At 47.9% G+C, this 20,612-nt stretch overlaps 1 protein-coding gene across 3 annotated transcripts in view; it reads left to right on the top strand.

The window, feature by feature from the left end:
* The window catches only part of FASTKD3 (FAST kinase domains 3), a 116,097-nt gene extending 96,566 nt beyond the window's left edge, over positions 1–19,531 (top strand). For all 3 annotated transcript variants that reach the window (XM_029590024.1, XM_029590023.1, XM_029590022.1), the window contains 2 exons: positions 5,917–6,031; positions 18,903–19,531. In XM_029590024.1, the coding sequence (XP_029445884.1) occupies positions 5,917–6,031; positions 18,903–19,001 (214 nt within the window). In that variant the 3' untranslated portion in view covers positions 19,002–19,531. The remainder of the gene's footprint in view (positions 1–5,916; positions 6,032–18,902) is intronic.
* The last annotated feature ends 1,081 nt before the right edge of the window (positions 19,532–20,612 follow it).

The raw sequence follows: 20,612 nt of genomic DNA, 5'->3' as shown, positions 1-20,612 counted from the left end.
GAGGGTAGCGGTGGCACAAACCTTGGACCGATTGCGGGCGCTTGGGGAGGTGGTCCCAGTACCACCGGACGAGCGTCGCACTGGTCGGTATTCGATTTACTTCGTAGTTCCAAAGAAGGAGGGCACGTTCCAACCGATTTTAGATTTAAAACAGGTCAACAGGGCCTTACGGGTTCCCCATTTTCGCATGGAAACACTGCGGTCTGTCATTGCGGCCGTCCAAAAGGGCAAATATTTGGCTTCTTTGGATCTAACCGAAGCGTATCTCCATATTGGCATCCTGGGACGACATCAGAGGTTCCTGAGGTTCATGGTTTTGGGGGAACATTACCAGTTTTGTGTCCTTCTGTTCGGGTTAGCAACTGCCCCCAGGGTCTTCACCATAGTTCTGGTGGTCATCGCGGCCTTTCTACGCCGTCAAGGAATTCTGGTACATTCCTATCTAGACGATTGGCTCATCCGAGCAAAATTGGAAGTATTGTGCAGGCGAGCGGTTCGGTTCGTGGTAGCGCAACTTCAGAAACTAGGTTGGGTAGTCAACTTCGTGAAGAGCCAGTTGAGACTGACTCAGCAGTTGGAGTTTCTGGGAGCACGATTTGATACTGCGCTGGGCAAGGTTTTCCTGCCCCATCAGCGGCGGGTCAATCTGATGGCGCAAATTCACAACCTGTTGGATCTGCTGCTGCCTACGGCCTGGGATTATTTCCAAGTCATTGGTCATATGACGTCTTCTCTGGAGATGGTACCATGGGCCTTTGCGCATATGCGGCCCTTACAAACAGCGCTTCTTTCTCGCTGGGACCCCAAGTCCGAGGAGTACGGCATGTTGTTACCATTGCTGGAGCCGGCTCGGTCCAGCCTCGCGTGGTGGCTGATACCGGCCCATCTTTTGAAGGGGGTGGACTTGGAACCTCCACCTTGGATAGTCGTGACGGATGCCAGTCTGTCCGACGGGGGGGGGGGGCTGTGTGTCAGTCCCGAGCGGTGCAGGGGACGTGGTCTCCTCACCAGACCACCTGGTCCATCAACGGTCTCGAGACCAGGGCGGTCCGTCTGGCCTTACGTCAATTCCTTCCGATGATTCGTGGTCAGGCGGTGCGAGTTCTGTCGGACAACGCGACCACTGTGGCATATATAAACCGACAGGGAGGCACAAAGAGTCGTCCGGTGGCGGCTGAAGCGTCATTGTTAATGGTCTGGGTGGAACGCCATTTATCCCGCATCGCAGCCACCCATATTGCAGGCGTGGACAACATTCAGGCGGATTATCTCAGTCAGCAGCAACTAGACCCGGGAGAGTGGGAGCTGTCGACCGAGGCTCTGTATCTTATAACTCAGCGTTAGGGAACTCCGCACTTGGACCTGATGGCGACTCGTTTAAATGCCAAGGTGGCGCATTTCTTCAGCCGAAGGCGAGAGCACGGATCGGAAGGGGTGGATACGCTCGTGCTTCCGTGGCCCCGCCGCGTCCTTTTATATGTGTTTCCTCCGTGACTTCTAGTAGGAAAGGTGTTATATTCCCATCGGGGTCTGGTGATTCTTGTGGTGCCGGAGTGGCCGCAACACCCGTGGTTCGCGGATCTCGTCAATCTGGCGGTGGACGGGCCGTTGCGTCTCGGTCATCTCCCAAATCTCCTTCATCAGGGGCCGGTGTTTTTTCGATCAAGCGGATCGCTTTTGTCTGGCGGCTTGGCTTATGAGCGGAGACAGTTGAGGAAGAAAGGTTATTCGGAACCGGTGATATCTACCCTCCTTCGGGCGCGCAGACCCTCCACCACTCTGAGTTATGCGAGGGTATGGAAGGTTTTTGACTCATGGTGTCGTGACTTACATGTTGTGCCATGGCAAGCTTCAGTGGGCCATATCCTTACCTTTTTGCAGGATGGTCTGAAAAAGGGGTTGGCCTACAGTTCTCTTCGGGTTCAAGTGGTGGCTCTAGGCTGCCTGAGGGGCAAGGTTGAAGGTTCCTCGTTGGTGTGCCAGCTGGATGTGGCACGTTTTTTGCGTGGTGTTCGGAATTTGCGTCCGGTGAGAAGTCCTTGTCCTTCCTGGAACTTGAACTTGGTGCTCTGGGGGCTCTGCTTGGCCCCTTTTAGCCAATTAAGACAGCTACCTTGAAGGATTTGACACTCAAGACGGTATTTCTAGTGGCCATTTCGTCAGCGCTTCATGTTTCGGAGCTTTAGGCTCCTTCATGCAGGGAGCCGTTCTTGCGTTTTTCTCAGTCTGGAATGTCCTTGCGCACTGTACCCTCTTTCTTGCCCAAGGTGGTATCAGCTTTTCATGTTAATCAGACGGTGGATTTGCCCTCTTTTTCGGCGGAGGAGCTCCAGTCTTCTCAAGGTCGGGACTTGAGGCGTTTGAATGTCCGTCAGGTCCTTCTGCAATATTTAGAGGTAACTAATGAGTTTCGAAGGTCGGATCACCTTTTTTGTGTTGTGGAATGGACCCAAGAAGGGTCTTCAGGCGTCCAAGACAACTATCGCCCGTTGGTTGAAGGCCGCAATCGCGTCCACTTACATTGGTTGCAGTAAGACTGTCCCTGATGGGCTTAAGGCTCACTCTCTGAGATCTCAGGCGACTTCCTGGGCGGAAAGCCAGTTCATGTCTAGCCAGGAGATTTGCAGTGTGGCCATGTGGAAGTCCTTGCATACGTTTGCTAGACATTATCGCTTGGATGTTCGTGGTCCGTCAGATGAGTCCTTTGGAAGCAGTGTCATTCGAGCGGGACTCTCAGGGTCCCACCCCATTTAAGGCGACTCGGGTACATCCCAGCAGTCTGGACTGATCCTGGTACGTACAGGGAAAGGAAAATTAGTTTCTTACCTGATAATTTTCGTTCCTGTAGTACCAAGGATCAGTCCAGACGCTCGCCCAAGTCGTTTTCGGTAGAGTCCGCTCGTACTTTGGTCTGTGTGCCTCACAGTGTTTCACGTTGCCATGTTTGGATAATAGGTACAAGTGCATCTTATACGGTAAGTTCTTCTAAGTTTCGTCTCCCCATTCTGTTTACTCACATGGGGGACGTATGTGTTTTCTGTCCTTTGGGGTACTGTTTCTACTTGATCTGGTCAGTGGTTGGATTAAATTGGTGGCTTATTCAGCGTAGGTATTTGATTATTTCCTTCTGCTTTGATATCAATTATATTGAGGGATCGCAGTGGCACACCGGTATATCTAGGGGGTGCCTTTTCAGCTTTTCTCTGACTCCATCTACTGGAGGGGAGGCATAACCCAGCAGTCTGGACTGATCCTTGGTACTACAGGAACGAAAATTATCAGGTAAGAAACTAATTTTCCTATAAAATTAGCATAGAAACAAAAACATAATGCATCGATAAACCACGCAGCAGATCAGTATATAACAAGCACAACAAAGGAACCTAGCTTAATAAGCAATCAGACCCAACCTGATAAAGAGCTAACAAATATACCCTAATTTTTTTTATTGCAACTTGAGTATGTGATTGTTATATAACAGGACAAATATATATGTACACACAAAACATCTACATTACAACCCTCAAAAGTCCCACTTGAAAGCTTCCTAAATTTGAACAGCCTTTATGACTTTGCCAGGGATTACAGACTCACAGAAAGGTGTAGGGAAAGAGGTTTAAATGAGGGGGATTACAGACAAATGGGGGTCAGTGACATCAAAGTTCCAATAAAAAAAAAATATATTTCTTCTAGAGGAAAACTTTAAAACATGCACGAGCACGCCTGTATATGCAGCTATATGGACGTGTGCACACATGCACACGTTTTATATCGCGTATGCAAATATGTGTACACTATAGAAAATACACTTAAACCTACCCAACAACATGTTCACATATCTAAAAATACACTGCATGTATTATAAACACAGCCAGATAAGTTTTGACTTATCCAGCCAAATGGTGACAAAAGTTCTGCTAAGTAGTGCTGAGGCTACTTATCCAACTAAGTAGCACTGTTTAAGACTTATCCAGCTAAGTAAGATAGCAGGATAAGTAAAAGAAAAGTGCTACTTAGCTTGATTACTAACATTTGAAGACTTAGGGAGTCATTTAACAAAACACAATGTGGGCTTATCGCATGCGATGGAGTATTATCGCACACAATAACGCCTACCACACACAAAATAACTACCACATCGCAGCTGTAAAATTTAAATTAGGGGAAGGGGCGGAGGTCGGGAGGAGTTTGGGCGGGGATAAGGCAAATGAGATGGCGGCACCGCTGCAGGCTATAATATTTTGGACATTATTGCCGGCAGTAGCACGGGTAATAACATCAGCTTTTTGCCGTGGCGCTATGGGGGCGATAGTGTTCGGCACGGCCGCAACCACGGCAGGTGAAAACGCACCGCCGCGATGTGGCCAGCTGCACACTATCACCCCACCCCTTTTGGTTTTGCACATCATCATTCCACTGTAATGATCCATCCAAGTAGCACTTTCTAAGACTTATCCAGAGAAGCCGGATACGTTCAAATTTAACCAGATAAGTGGCAGACATCTGCTATGTGCACATATTTGTGCTCCTAATTTTAATCATTTACACTAGGAAATGTAATTTGCATAGTTTCCTTAGCACTTGTTGTCTTTTATCTGTGTAAATTATCAATTCTTATAACATGTGCGTGTGAAGAAGATTACCAGTTTTACTGATTTAGTCCATCAGTTTTCCCAATCGATCTCTAGTTCATAAGACCCCCCTGGTTCTTCAGCCCACACTCTTCCCAGTTTACCCAGACCCCACACCCAGTCAGTATTTGGCTATAAAGATTTTTATTCTGACTTATAGCAGATAATTAGCTGGGGTAGATATGTGCAAGTAACAAGCACCTTATGTGTGCAAGTAACAAGCACCTTATGTGTAAATGTTGACCCCCACCCAGGAATGACCCTGACCCATTCCTTTGTTATATGAGCAAATTTATTTGCACACCATTACTTGTACGCGAATGTTTGAGGTCTATAAAATAGTACATAAGCATATATGCCTTACTTGCGCACACATATGCTCATTTTTGCATGCACAGCTCTTTTAAAATTCACCTTTCAATGTAAATATTAATCAATTGGAATTTTATATGTTCTTGTTACATAAAAGAAAAAAATTGGTGAATCTGCATCAGTTGTAGTTTAGAAAAAAATCTTTGTGAAACAGCCTAAAAGATAAGCTCAGATGACAGTAATGAAACAGTATTGCACATATTTTAGAACTCTATAGCTAGCTCCAGTTTCATCTCAGCTGTGCTGGGATGCAGGACTTTCATACAAAATATCTGCTAACCAGGGCTTGCTTCTACACCTTATTTATCAGTTCTTGAATTTCCCCCAAATGTGTGTTTTCTCTTACTGCTGCCCATGGCAGCACCATCATGCCCCCATGACATAAATAGATCCCAGGAAAAGTTGAAGCTCTCAACAGCAGCCAGAACAAAGACATAAAAAATGTCAGCTGCAGATGAGAGGTGTCCCTTGCACTGTGTAAGAAAGCTGAGACTCGGGACCTGGAAGGTCGAAAAACTGTACAGAAAAGAGTAATTTTGAGGAGCACAAGGAATTCCTCAATCTACTCTAGAATTTTTCTTTTTGTCTGCTTTTGTTTTTGTTCAAATAATTTTTAGAGGGTAGGAGAAATTGGTGTCCAAGATGTGGCTATATGAGATGGCTCCAGCCGTGCTGGATCATCAGTAGAACATAGAACCTCTGGCAGCCATTGATGTCAAAGGAAATCTTGCTTTCAATTAGTAATCATGATTAATCCTGACTTTCAGCTGCGAAGCACAGATTTCCAATCAATTTGTGTGGTGTGGTATTCATACTGCCATAGAAAGTATTTACACAGTAATGGTATTAACAGGTGTTTTTGAGTTGCAATATTAATGTGTGCTTCCATTCATTTTTGTGTTGACTTTTACAGAATAGCTCTCTGTATTGATGGCCCAAAGAGATTTTGTGCCAACAGTCACAATCTACTAGGAAAAGAAGCCATAAAACAGCGACAGCTCCGACTACTTGGTTATGAAATTGTGCAGGTAAGGACATGTTCCTGAACAGATCCGTTTCAGTTTACCTTTTTTATGATTAGAGATAGGCAGAATAATCACAGTCCCATCTAATCTATCCATTTCCCTTATGCAGTGCATTCCAGCAGACCCTGTTTTTAACTGTGGCTTTATCCTTCACAAGAGTGGGAACAGAGAGGAAGCTGGTAACTACAGACCGGTTAGCCTCACTTCGGTGGTGGGAAAAGTAATGGAGTCACTGTTGAAAGAGAGAACTGTGAGCTATCTACAGCCCGGAGAATTGATGGACCAGAGGCAGCATGGATTCACCAGAGGAAGATCCTGTCAGACAAATCTGAATGACTTTTTTGACTGGGTAACCAAGGAATTGGATCAAGGAAGATCGCTCGATGTCATCTACTTGGATTTCAGCAAAGCTTTTGATACGGTTCCGCACAGGAGACTGGTGAATAAAACGAGCAGCTTAGGAGTGAGTGCTGAGGTGGTGACCTGGATTGAAAACTGGTTGACAGACAGAAAACAATGCGTGATGGTAAATGGAACTTTCTCTGAAGAGAGAGAGGTTTTAAGTAGTGTACCGCAAGGATCGGTGTTGGGACCGGTCCTGTTCAATATCTTTGTGAGCGACATTGCGGACGGGATAGAAGGTAAGGTTTGTCTTTTTGCGGATGACACTAAGATCTGCAACAGAGTGGACACGCCGGAAGGAGTGGAGAGAATGAGACGGGATTTAAAGAAACTGGAAGAGTGGTCAAAGATATGGCAGCTGAGATTCAATGCCAAGAAGTGTAAAGTCATGCATATGGGGAGTGGAAATCCGAATGAACTATATTCGATGGGGGGGGGGAAAGGCTGATGTGCATGGAGCAGGAGAGAGACCTTGGAGTGATAGTGTCTAATGATATGAAGTCTGCGAAACAATGCGACAAGGCGATAGCAAAAGCCAGAAGAATGCTGGGATGCATAGAGAGAGGAATATCGAGTAAGAAAAGGGAAGTGATTATCCCCTTGTACAGATCCTTGGTGAGGCCACACCTGGAGTACTGTGTTCAGTTCTGGAGACCGTATCTACAAAGAGACAAGGACAAGATGGAAGCGGTACAGAGAAGGGCGACCAGGAAGGTGGAGGGTCTTCATAGGATGACATACGAGGAGAGATTGAAGAATCTAAATATGTACTCCCTGGAGGAAAGGAGGAGCAGGGGTGTGATATGATTCAGACTTTCAGATACTTGAAAAACTTTAATGATCCAAAGACAACAACAAACCTTTTCCGTCGGAAAAAAATCAGCAGAACCAGAGGTCACGAGCTGAGGCTCCAGGGAGGGAAGACTAAGAACCAATGTCAGGAAGTATTTCTTCACGGAAAGGGTGGTGGATGCCTGGAATGCCCTTCCGGAGGAAGTGGTGAAGTCTAAAACTGTGAACGACTTCAATGGGGCGTGGGATAAACACTGTGGATCCATCAAGTCTAGAGGGCGTGAATAAAGTGGAGGCATTCAAACACTGCACAGAGCGGCAGTAGCCACAGCGGCATTCAAACACTGCACGGAGCGGCAGTAGCGACAGAGGCATTCACGGAGCGGGATGCCAGTGGCCAGTAGTTGGTGTTCCACCTTCACGGAGCGGAAGGATGGAGGGCTGCTATTTCCAAAAAAAAAATAAAACAAAACAAAAAAATAAAAACAGGGGTGGGTAAGAGTATGGGGCAAGGGGGTGGCCTGCTTGTTACAGCGGTTGCTACCCCTAATTGAGCTGGATGTCACTTGGATGCAGATACAGAGCTGCTCTCTAAATTGGGTGGAGGGGAATTAGGGCTGGAGGGTACTGGAAGCCAATAGTAACAGGTGGGAGAGAGAAAAAGGGAAAAAAAAATGGATAAAGTGCATAGCTTCTTGGGCAGACTTGATGGGCCGTTTGGTCTTCTTCTGCCGTCATTTCTATGTTTCTATCCTCTGTGCTTGTTCCATGCATTCTTAGTTCAGTTGCTAGAGTTTTTCTTCCAGCACCTTCATGTGGAGGTTGTTCCATGTATCTACCACCACTTCACTGTAAAAGTTACTTCCTTACATTACTCCTGAGTCTATCCCTATAGTCTTAAAACCTTCATAACGTGTATTCTGGAGCTTCTTTTATAAGAAAAAGATGAAGAAGAACTTTATTTTTGTCTTATAACACCCAAAGTACTTTACGACGTAGCAAAAATACAAACATCTCTTATCCAATAATAAAGTCAATCCAATTAAATCAAAATAAATTACAATAAAATCATACACAAACCAGTTGAAACAAATATTAAATGCAAAACAATACAGATATTACTGCAACTGACAAAACAGTTAATTCTAATAATCACAAACCTTTCAAAACATAACTCAAGAATATTCCTAATCATCAACAAATCAGAATCATGAGACAATATTCAGCAGAGGAACAGCATATTCTCCAAGGATAAGCAGGATGGTAGTCCTCATACATGGGTGACATCATTGGTTGGAGCCCGGCAAGGAAAACTTTGGCACACTGAGCATGGCCAGCATGCTGCTAACCACGCGTCCATGCGGGGTCCCTCTTCAGTTTCTTCCGTGAAGCTGCTGCCTCGCAGTTTGTGAGCTTGCACTTTTTTCACAACTTTTTCTCAATATTTTGCTTCCCACGTCGTGTAGGGTCCCTCCAATTTTTCGTCTGTTCCTTTGCATCATGGTAAGTTTCGTGCTTCTTCGCAGTCGATCGCTGAAAATTCCATCTTCTGGTGGCCATTGACCGCGTGCCGCATACTTTTTCTGATGGCGTCACCCGGCTTCTGCCGGTGCCTCCAGTGCCCCTGGACTGTGATCATCACAGACCCCCATGAGGTCTGTGTCTTTTGCCTGGGGGCATCCCACGACATCTGTGGTTGCCACCTTTGTGTCCAGATGACCCCAAAGGGCCTTCGGGCACGTCTCGATAAGATGGAGAAATTGTTCGGATCCAAAGGATCTGATCCTTCATCAGTATCAGGAACTCCCACCCCTCTCGGTAAGGAGGTTCAAATTTCTACTCCATTGGGGTCACCACCACAATTGCTCCCCGGACATAATTTGGGAGCAGGAGACCAACCGTGGTCTCTGTCATCCCATCCCTGATCGGGTTCCTCTCCATCTCCCTCGGTCCCGGAAAGAGACCGTGTGACCACTGAGAGCGATCTAAGAAACATTGTCACCGCTGATCGTCATCGAAGCCGTATCACAGACAGGCATAGACATCGGTGCCTCCTCCGAAGCGGTCCCGGGCACAGAAAATGGTTCACTCTGGTCCTGCTGAAGCCTCTCAGCTGCCTCCACCAACACCGGTGGAGGAATCTGTGCCCCCCAGCTCTCCCGGGGATGTCCCAATTCTGCCCCCTCCTCATCATACAATCTTGTCATCGGCTGCTTTTGAGGAGAAGTTAGAGAGGCACATGCAGTTGGCAGTCAGCCGGGCCTTGCAGGGCTTCAAGCCTCCAGTTCCACTGGGACTGCCACCGCCGCAAGAGCCTACTCCTCTGGTGTTTGCACTCTTACTGGAGTGGCTCAATATGCTACTCGGTGTCTAACCGACGCAGCCGGCTGCGGTGCCCAAATCCCCTTTGTGGTCGAAGGGAGCACCTTTGCCACCAGCTCCCATACCGGTGAGTGACTCCTCCGAGGAAGGGCCATCTAATTTGATGGTGGCTCGGAATCGTACAGTATTTCATCACCTCCCAGCTCTCCCAGGGCCATTGGCAGTACCGACGGCACTGGTGGAACTGATCCCACCGACCCCAGTGGATCTGTCGACGCTCGTGCAACCTCAAGGCCCATCAATGCCTTCGGTGCCTTTCTCAGAGCCTGCACCCTGGAAACAACTGGGTCTCCCAGCCCCGCATCCTCGGGGGATCGCAGTGAGGGAGAGGCTCCTTATGACCCTTGGGAAGGGGAGGCGTCCATATCCTCCACTGAGGAATCAGAGGATCTTCCTTCTCAGCCTTCTCCAGAGGAATGGCAAAAATCTCCTCCGGAGGATCTCTCCTTTGTAGAGTTCGTGAAGTCCATGGCAGAATCGATGTTTTTCCAACTTTTAACTGAACAGGACTCTAGACTCAAAATGCTCGAGATTCTGCAATTCCCGCTTTTGGGAGCACCCCATATCGGTACTTTCTGTGAACTGTAAGACGGATGCCATTTACCTGGTCCAACCTACCACCGGGTTTGAGCACCATCAGCTGCCCCACCAGTCGGTGGTGGTAGAATCTGCTCTAAAGAAGTCAAAGAGGAGCCGTACCCATGCCTCAGCCCCCGGGGCGAGAGCATAGGGCCCTTGATGTCCGGGGTAATCATATTTTTCAGGGTGCAATGTTGACTGCCCACATTGCTTGTTTCCAGCTATACTTGGGTCGGTACTCCAGAAACCTGTGAAAGCAGGCCCAGAGGCCAAGACAACCTCAACAGACAACTACAGTCCCACCACAGAACCCCACAACAGGGTTTTGACTGGCAGTCAGGGCGCACGAGCCAGCCTCCTGCAGCACGCCATCCCCCCCCCCCCTGTTGGGGGTCGGCTCCAGCTGTTTGCGGATCAATGGACCTCAATTACTTCGGACCTTTGGGTCCTGTCCCATGGTGCATCAGGGTTACCAGTTGCACTTCCAGCGACTTCCACCCTGCTCACCTCCATGTCCCCAGTGGCGAGCAGCAAGGGATTAACAGATATTTCAGATAGAGCTCTCCAACTTCATACTGGCTCAAGCAGTTGAACCCGTTTCACTCAGCCAGTAGGGGGAGGGATTCTATTCCAGGTATTTTCTAATCTCCGAAAAAATGGGTGGCCTTCGATCCATTCTGGACTTGCCTTAAACCATTTTTTTGGTGAAGAAAAAGTTCAAAATGGTTTCGCTGGGCACACTTCGACACCAAGCAGAACAAGGTCTTCCTCCCTCCCCCGAGGAGGAGGAAAATGGTGGACCAAGTATGCCGGTTGACGACCAAAATATGCCCCAAGGTGTGGGACTATCTTCAGGTCCTCAGCCTCATGGCATCAACACTGGAAGTAGTACCGTGGGCGAGGTCTCACATGCGACTTCTCCAACGCTCCTTACTGTCATGCTGGAGCCCACTGTCCCAAGATTACTGGATTCACCTCCACCTACCAACGGAGATATGCTCTCGGCTCCAGTGGTGGCTCAGGAAATCCACCTAAGGAAGGGCATAAGCCTATCCCCACCAAGCTGGATCGTCCTCATGACAGGCATGAGCCTCCGAAAGTGGGGAGCTCACTTTTAGGAGCTGACAGCCCAGGGACAATGGACCAAGGAAGAGGTGTACTGGAACGTAAACTGCCTGGAAGCTCAAACAGTCAGACTAGCATGCCTGCAGTTCAGCCACAGGCTCCAGGGGCAAGTGAACCAGGTGATGTCAGACAACGCAGCAACAGTTACCTACATCAGCCGCCAGAGAGGAACCAAGAACCATCAGGTGTCTCTGGAAATAAACCCCCTTATGGAATGGGCAGAGTTAAACCTACAAGGGATCTTGCCCTCCCACATCGCAGGAAAAGACAACATCACAGCGGACTTTCTCAGCAGGGAAAGCCTGGACCCGGGCAAATGGATGCTGTCGTCCAAAGGCTTCCAGCTTCTAATAAATCACTGGGGCCTCCCAGCCATGGACCTACTGGCCACATCTCACAATTCGAAAGCCCCCCGGTTCTTCAGTCACAGACAAAATCAGCACACCCAAGGGATCGACGCCCTCGTCCAGACCTGGCCAGAGGAGGACTTACTGTATGTCTTCCCCCCATGGCCTCTACCGGGCAAGATCATCCGCAAGATAGAACACAACAGAGGGTTTAGTCCTCCTAGTGGCCCCGGATTGGCCCAGATGCCTGTGGTACGCAGACATGTGAAGGCTCCTCGTGGAGAGTCCTCTGTGCCTCCCCCAACATAGGGACCTTCTCCAGCAGGGCCCGATTCTTCACGAAGATCCATCTCGATTCTCTCTTATGGTCTGGCCCTTGAGAGGGCTCGCCTGAAGAAACGCAGTTACTCGGCAGCCGTGATCACCACCTTGCTTCACACACGGAAGTTCTCAACATCCCTGGCATACATACGGATCTGGAAAATGTTTGAGGCCTGGTGCGAGGGCCGCAGAGTGCCCCCTCAAATGGCCAAGATCCCCATGATTCTGTAATTTTTACAGGACAGCCTGAAGAAAGGGTTGTCCCTCAACTCCCTCAAGGTCCAGGTAGCAGCCCTCTCCTGCTTCAGGGCCAAGTTGAACGGAAAGCGTCTATCGGCACATCTGGACTTGGCCCATTTCCTAAAAGGGGTTAAACAACTCCAACCACCCTTAAAGTGGCTGGTGCCCCTATGGAACCTCAATCTAGTATTGGACTTCCTAGCAAGACCTTCCTTCAGACTGATGCGCAGTCTGACGTTACGCCTGTTAACACTAAAGACAGTATTCTTGGTGGCAATATGCTCGGCCAGTCGCATCTCAGAACTACAGGCACTATCCTGTTGGGAACCATTCCTTCGATTTACTCCAGGAACAGTACAGCTTCGCACTGTCCCCTCCTTCTTACCAAAGGTGGTCTCGGAGTTTCACTTGAATCAATCCATCTCCTTGCCGTCACCGGAGGGACACAAGAATGCGGAAGACTCCCGCCTTCTTAGCCATCTAAACATTGGCAGACTCCTAGTGCGGTATACTGAAGAGCTGAGGTCACTGCAGAGGTATATCTAGGGTGATGACAGCTTTGAAACCTGACTCCGTCTCCCATCTGCTAGCAGAGAAAATAACCCATTGGTCCTGAGTCCATCTGTCAACACTAAGGAAAACAAAATGATCAGGTAAGTAATTTCTCCATTTGCTTGCGCTAAACCTGATTCATGCGTGAAATTTGGTATATTTTAGAACATGCTTACACAATTGAAATTACCAGTTTTCCAATTCCTCTACCAGTTTGCCCAGTCTTTCTCTAGGTCATCGAGACCCTCCTGGTTCTTCAGCCTTTACTCGCCCCAGTTCATCCAAGCCTCCTACCCAGCCAATAACAGACAATAAACAAGTCTGATATCTATTACACAAGATACTTTCGGATAGATTTTAAAAGGGCTGTGCGTGCGTGCGCCCATAAATACGCATATCTTGCCGCACACAAAGATAAGCACTATATTATAAACTATGCATAGGTTATAAAATTCTCTTCACGTGCATATGTCTGCAAGTCTGCACACATATCTTACGTGTGCTGAGAGACACTCTTTATAAGGCTCAGTCTGATACTCTATATGTGGACTATTGTAATGGGGCACTTTGATTCAAGGTGAGTTTTCGGGAGATGGACACATTCAGAGGTATCCATTGTAAAACTGATATCATAAAAGAATATTAGACCTTGATTTGTGCAATGCAGCTAGCAGAGACTGCAGTGTACAAATCAACTTCCCTTGTTAGAATTTTCACCATTTATAAGGTCTAAAATGCTTTGATGTACGCGCACCTTTCCCGGCTATTTAAAATTTGTGTAGCTCCTGCATAACCAACTTACGCGCGTGTGTGGCTGTTTTTGCTTATGGAAGACTTTTAAAATCTACTTCTATGTTATAAAATTCCGCGAGCGCGTTGACAAATGTATGCATATAAATCTCTTATAAAATAGCAATTTATGCATGTAACTGTTGAGCCGGCCCTAGAACACCCCTACACCACCCCTTTTTCACTCATATATGTGCGCATGAAATTTAAATTGCACATATTTTGATTTTTATAAAATAGCAATTACACGAATACTGTCACAGTCTGGCAGGCTGGAATCAGGGAGCACCCCCGTAGAAGTGTCACAGGACTACAGGGCAGGACTGGAGATGGTCTGCCGTCTAACCAACCCCTTCCCCCCCGCATATTGAGCTCTGGGGCCTGGCAGGACTTTCCCCCTGGAGAACACCATCTCTGATGCTGGATTCAGGCACTGGCTGGGAGCTGCATCCAGGCACTGACTCAGAGCTGGAGTCAGGCTATAAGGCTGGTGCTGAGGACAGACAGGGGCTGGAATCAGGCGGGGTTGAATGCAAGGCTGGTACTGAGGACTGGCAAGGGTCAGACATAGGCAAGGCCAAATGCAAGACTAGTAATGAGGACAGGCAGGGGGTGGATACAGGCAGGACTTAAACAAAGGACAAGTGCAATGCATGGGAAACAGACAAGGGACTGAACTGGACTGGGCAGGACAAGGATTAGAAGTGCAACAGTAAACAGGAAAGCCCAACAGAGCATGAGATAGGGCAAGGTAACCCTTGTAGGCCTAAAGGCCACCTGGCAGGACAGGCAGGCCTAGAAAGCCCCATAACAAAGCAGAAGGCCAAGGTAGGCACCAGAGCAAGACAGAAAGCCAAGGTAGGCCCCAAAGCAAGGCAAAAGGCCTGGGTAGGCTGCAGAGCAAAGTATAGCAAGACAGCTGGCCAGGTCAAGGTGCCAAGGTGACTCCATGAAGTGGCAAGGAGGGACTGGGCAGGCTGGGTTAAGTAGGCCTGGAATTGGTGTGTCGTGATCAATGAGGAGGTGGCTAGGGCAGCTATGAGCAGGGCTTGCTGAAGGCCTCCTCTGGTCAGGAGGCTGCATAACAGGCAGATCCGTGGCATGGGGAGGTTGCATAGCAGCCCATATATGTTAATTTTATATGCATAAGTGCTTTAAAAATTCACCCCTAAGCATTTTAGTTCTTCTACTTATTTAATATTACAAGATGGAATCTCTAATTCTCTACACAAATATATTTTCCCCAAACTCCATGTAACTATCCTGTTTTACAGCTCTCTCTTATCCTATCACAAGCCGTAAAGCCCGTTAAAACGGGCTACATCCCTCTGTCTCTCACCTCCCCCTCATTCTCTCTCCCCTCACTCTTCACCACCCCCCTCCCCCACCCACTCCTCTCCACCCTCCCTCTCCTCTCACTCAGTCCCCCTCTCCCTCCCTCCCTCCCTCAGTCCCCCTCTCCTCCCTCCACTCACTCAGTCCCCCCTCTCCCTCCCACTCACTCAGTCCCCCTCTCCCTCCCTCCCTTCACCCACCTCCATTTCCTCCCGGCGCCGTAAGCGCTACTTCCCGCAACCCTCACCCGGCTCCATTAACTCCTCCCGCTCCTGCCGGCAGATCTCGTGGGGGGTCACTCCCCCCGCGCGCGCGGCAGTGACCCCCCCGAGATCTGCGGCAGATCTGGGGAGAGAAGTAGCGGCGCCGCGCTCGCGCGCGCGCCGCTACTTCTCCTCCCGCTCCTGCCGGCAGATCTCGGGGGGGGGGGGGGGTCCGGGAGTGACACCCCCCCCGAGATCTGCCGGCAGATCTCGGTGGGGGGGGGCGCGGGAGTGACACCCCCCCCCCCCGAGATCTGCCCGGCAGATCTCGGTGGGGGGGGGCGCGGGAGTGACCCCCCCCCCCCCCGAGATCTGCCGGCAGATCTGGGGAGGAGAAGCAGCGGCACCGCGCGCGCGCGCGGCGCCGCTACTTCTCCTCCCGCTCCTGCGGCCCCACCGCCATTTTTTTTTTCTGATCGACATCCTTGCCCGCACATGCGCAGTAGAGCTGCGCTCTACTGCGCATTTGCGGGCCGTCGGTCACAGATAACCAAGTATTGAGAAGTAATAAGTATTAGAATGCTATTCAGTAAAGACACAGTCTAGTGTCTGGGGCATGGAAATTCCCCATTATTGTGACATCACTGACGAAGCAAGGACAGGGGGTGATTTTAAGGTGTTTCTATCTCATGGATTTACTTAGGAAAATCTTCTATTTTGTGTTTTTGACAATTCCAGTCACAGACACACTGGCGTAAATGGGTATTTTTCTTTATGTTAAAAGGAACATAACTCTTCCGTTATATTCCACTTTTTTGTTTTGTGGTGTATTATCTTTTTTGTTGCCATTTATAAGTTATCTTTTGAAATTATGTGGTGCAAAGTTCTAGTTGATCCAGGAAAACATTTGAATTTTAGTAGATTCTGATGTTTTACTGGACCACCCAAAAAGATATGAAATGACATATATGAGCTTTAAGTTAACATCAGGGGTCCATATTCAAAAGCATTTAGCCGTCTAACTCGGAAGTTAATCAGCCAAATTAATATTTGAACACTTATCCAGCTAAATTCTAGCCAGCTAGTATGATATATAGCTACATTTTAACTGGCTACGTTCTGGGGGTGTAACTGAGAGGAGTTCAGTTAGCCGGCTAAGGGGGTCATTTATCAAACTGCTATATGGCGTTTTCGCATGTGTTAAGGCGCTTTCACATGCAAAAAACGCCTTTAACGCATGCAAAAACACCATAACGCATAGTGCGATGCAAATTAGAAAAAGGGGAGGAGTTTGGGGCGGGTTTTGGGGCCAAGCGGGCTGGCTTCATGATTTGCGAAGCCCTATCGCACGGCTTTAACGCAAATTTTAACTACACCTTTTTCATTTGCAGAAAGCCGTGTGATAGGGCTTTATCACACTTTGCGATGTTTTCGCACATGCTGTTTTTAGTAGTTTTAAGCTGCTGGAGAGCCAGCCTAGCTATCAGGCCCCTTCTACAATGAGAGAGAGAGAGAAAGCCTAGCCATAATGCCCTCATACTAGGTAAGTATTTATACCTCGATATGAGGCCCACCTAGTCACTCTAGGTGAGGTTTAGGTATTAGTGTAAGGGGTTAGGGGGCCACTTTGACATTCAAAGTGAGACGTACGAACAGAACAGTGCTTTCTTGTGAAGATTTGATGACCTTTGGTCACACAAAGATGAGATTTGTGCAGTGTTCTCTCAACCTAGCTTGATGGCCTCTCTACCTGGGTAACATCATGCTAGGTTGAAACCCACACTCAAGCATCCCCTGCACTCCCCCTCTTACCAATCAAGCTGTCTCTCGCACTCCCCCACACCCCCTCTCCTCTCTCATACACATATTCTCTCTCAACGGCATCTCCTCCCCTCATATAGGCTCCCTCTCTCTGAAACCCACACTCAAGCATCCCCCCACCCACCCTCTCTTACTTCCCATGCTCTCTCTCACACCCTCCCCACCTCCTCTTACCAACCATGCTCTCTATCACCCCCCCTCTCTCACACACACACATTCTCTCTCACCAGCATCCCCCCATGCTCTCTCTCTCTCACCCTCCTGCTCTCTCCCACCCTCCCCTCCCAACACACATTCTTTCTCACCTGCATGCCGCGGGACCCATGCCATTCGTGGCGAAGATGAAGGCCTGACGCACCGTTCGCGGCACATGGGGGCCTTCCCTTTTTGCCACGAATGGCATGCCGGGCCTTCATCTTCGCTGCGAACGGAGCATGTGTCGCAGGACGCGCTCCGTTCACGGTATCCCAGGGTCTCCTCTGCTATTTTCTGCCTGTCCCGCGATGGCCGCTGTCCTTCCGGTTTTGAATAGTCTGCCAGCAAGGGAGGAAATTGGCGAGGTGAGGGAGGAAATCTGCGGGAAGGAGGAATTCTGCATAAAATCTGCATTCCGCAGTAGCGCTGAATTCCCCCAGGAGTACCTCTTGTAGCTGGTGTTGTGACATGGCCACTATACGGCGTGTTTGAGCCTCCAAGGCAGCCAGGAGCCGCCTGTGCCATCTATCGGCGGGCTGGGGAGCATGCGCGAGCACTGACTGACACACTACCAAGCCCGATATATTATAGATGTGAATGTAAATTTATTTAATATACTGATTTTCTGTATAATCAAAATGGTGCACAGAATCCATAAATAATGATAAATGAACAGTATGCTACAAACTGCAAGATACATCCTAAAATCCATTAAACCTCTACATTAATCACTAACAAAACACTTGAAGGAAGACCTCAAGAATAATTTCTTGGACAGCATTAATAACAGTTCAAGATAAATCATTGAAAACCTGAGTAAAGCGCCAGGCTGTAGTCCGTTTCCTAAATCTGAGGTCATTCTTTTCCATTCTCAAATCCATAGGAAGAGAATCCTTTAAAGTGGGACTGGTATCAGTCACAATTTTCTAACTGTTATTTTCTATAGATAAAGAACCATTTTTCCCCCCACAGGCAAAAAGTGCTGTGTAAACGGATTGCTTGAATTCATCGATTTTCCCCAGGAGTTCCACAGTAGTTGCTATGCATTGCTCCCAGTGCTTTGTAAAATTGGCACTTTGGGGCCATGTGGGAGGCCCTGAGTTTGATTCCCAGGGCATGTTTTTTTTAATTTTTACTTTGCTGTGCCAGCTGGGACTGGGGTTGCTGTGGAGGGCAGCATTCACAACATCTGGCAACGGCAGCACTTCGTGGCCGATTTACAGCGCATGATTGGACAGTTCTGGAAGGAGCATTGGTGCATGGGCCTCTGAGGATTGATGCTGCAGTGACTGAACTAAAGCAAATTGAGAAGGGATACAGAATAGGAGAAGAATGCCTGGGTAGTTGTAAATGAAGCCTTATGGCACCAGGTTCCAGATGAGCGGGAAGCCCAAAGAAGCAGGGGGAAACTGCTGACCCCCCCCCCCACACACACACACACACAAAAATATACAGTGTTCTATATTAAGTAAAATATTTGTTATCCAAAATAATCATTAATCATATACTTTACTGTCTGAATATGCTGCACTCTAAAATGCTAAACACAGAAGCTATGCTGGAAAATTAAAACCAAGTGTTCAGTCATTTATTTCACTGTTGACCCAGACATCTTTTTGATTGGTCACCCAAGGAGCAGACGCCATCAAGTTAGGTAATATTGCCACTCCAGGTGCAGCTGAGAACAAGACACTGTTCTTTAGTTCTAAATTGTAGTCACAGCTGTACATTTATAATGCAATACAACCCAAAATGCCTCTTCATCTAACTGCATCTCTTTTTAACTTGCAGATTCCCTATTTTGAGTTTGAAGCATTACAGAGCAGCGATGACATTGTCGCGTACCTCCACAAGAAAATCTTTCCTTATACTTTCAGGCTCAGCTGGTGATCTCCAGAGGAATCTGGACTACAGTCAGGAGCTCTGTGCTCACGAGGAGGAGCAGCTTTGGACTTTACATTGATGCTTTTCATGGATTTGACTGGCTTTTCAGAAAATATGATAACCGTGTACCATATGTCCACAGTGCAGAATTCTAGTAGCCATCTTGGCCACATCTGAAGAAGGGGGCCTTCCTTCTCTCCAAAGCTCATATGCTTATACTGTCTTTGGGGGGGGAGGGTATAATATATGATGATGAGCAAGGGACGTGCAATTCATGCTATATGTTTTGTTGCTGGCAAGGCAAACTAGATTGATTCTCTGGGCAAATATAGGCATGGTTTATAGGGGCAAACATAATCCTAAATCCCAAATGCATTTTTACTGTGCATTAACTGAACATGTAAGGAGTGTGACTTTTTTAATCCAGTAAATTGAGCATGTATGACATATAATTTCAGAGGGTTTGTTTTTTAAAAAGTGACTTTTAATGCCTGATGCTCTCTTTTAAATAAAGAGAAGGCTGTAAAAGATAGGGAGAAAGTGGGTTGAGACATTGTTTTTATTGATACCTTATTTTGTTTGCAACAGCTGGGCACTCTGCATGACTTGTTTGGAAGGTTTAGTGGCTGGCCAAACCATTCACTGTGCAATATTTGCACTAAATTAGCGACTTCAGACTGGCAGCCCTGGTGCTGCCTTGGAGGAAGAAGGTCTCATGATCAGAGAGCATCAATTTGGTGCAGCAGGAAAGGATCCTGTAGCAAGGACCTGCTGTCCAGGTGGTGCATTGTCCTTTTGCACCGAGGATGTGTCTCCAAGGCCTACTGCCTAGGAGGGAAGGATTAGGTCGGCCGTCATAGTTGGTGATTCGATTATTAGGAATATAGACAACCGGGTGGCTGGTGGGCGTGAGGATCACCTGGTAACATGCCTACCTGGTGTGAAGGTGGTGGACCTCTCGCGTCACCTAGATAGGATTTTAGACAGTGCTGGGGAGGAGCCGGCTGTCGTGGTACATGTGGGCACCAACGACATAGGAAAATGTGGGAAGGAAGTTCTGGAAGCCAAATTTAGGCTCTTAGGGTAGAAAGCTTAAATCCAGAACCTCCAGGGTAGCATTCTCTGAAATGCTCCCTGTTCCACGCGCAGGTCCCTAGAGGCAGGCAGAGCTTCAGAGTCTCTATGCGTGGATGAGACGATGGTGCAAGGAAGAGGGATTCAGTTTTGTAAGGAACTGGGGAACCTTTTGGGGAAAGGGGAGTCTCTTCCGAAGGGATGGGCTCCACCTTAACCAGGGTGGAACCAGATTGCTGGCGCTAACCTTTAAAAAGGAGATAGAGCAACTTTTAAGCTAGAACAAAGGGAAAAGCGGATAGTTGCTCAGTAGCACTTGATTCAGAGGGAGGTACCTTCCAAGGATACTAATGATGCATTAGAATTTGGGCATCCCGACAGTGAGGTTCCAATAAAAAGAAAAGTAGTCCAAGTGCCTGTAACTAAAAACTCACCTAAGCTAAAAAAATTCTAATTTAACCCTATCAATTAAAAAGCAGAATGAAAATACAAACAAAAAACAAACTTTGAAATGTTTGTATGCTAATGCCAGAAGTCTAAGAA

Source organism: Rhinatrema bivittatum, chromosome 2 (genome assembly GCF_901001135.1).
Source record: "Rhinatrema bivittatum chromosome 2, aRhiBiv1.1, whole genome shotgun sequence".
Classification (NCBI taxonomy): Eukaryota; Metazoa; Chordata; class Amphibia; order Gymnophiona; family Rhinatrematidae; genus Rhinatrema; species Rhinatrema bivittatum.
The sequence above is the reverse complement of the archived record's forward strand: the minus strand, read 5'-3'. Positions and strand labels throughout refer to the sequence as shown.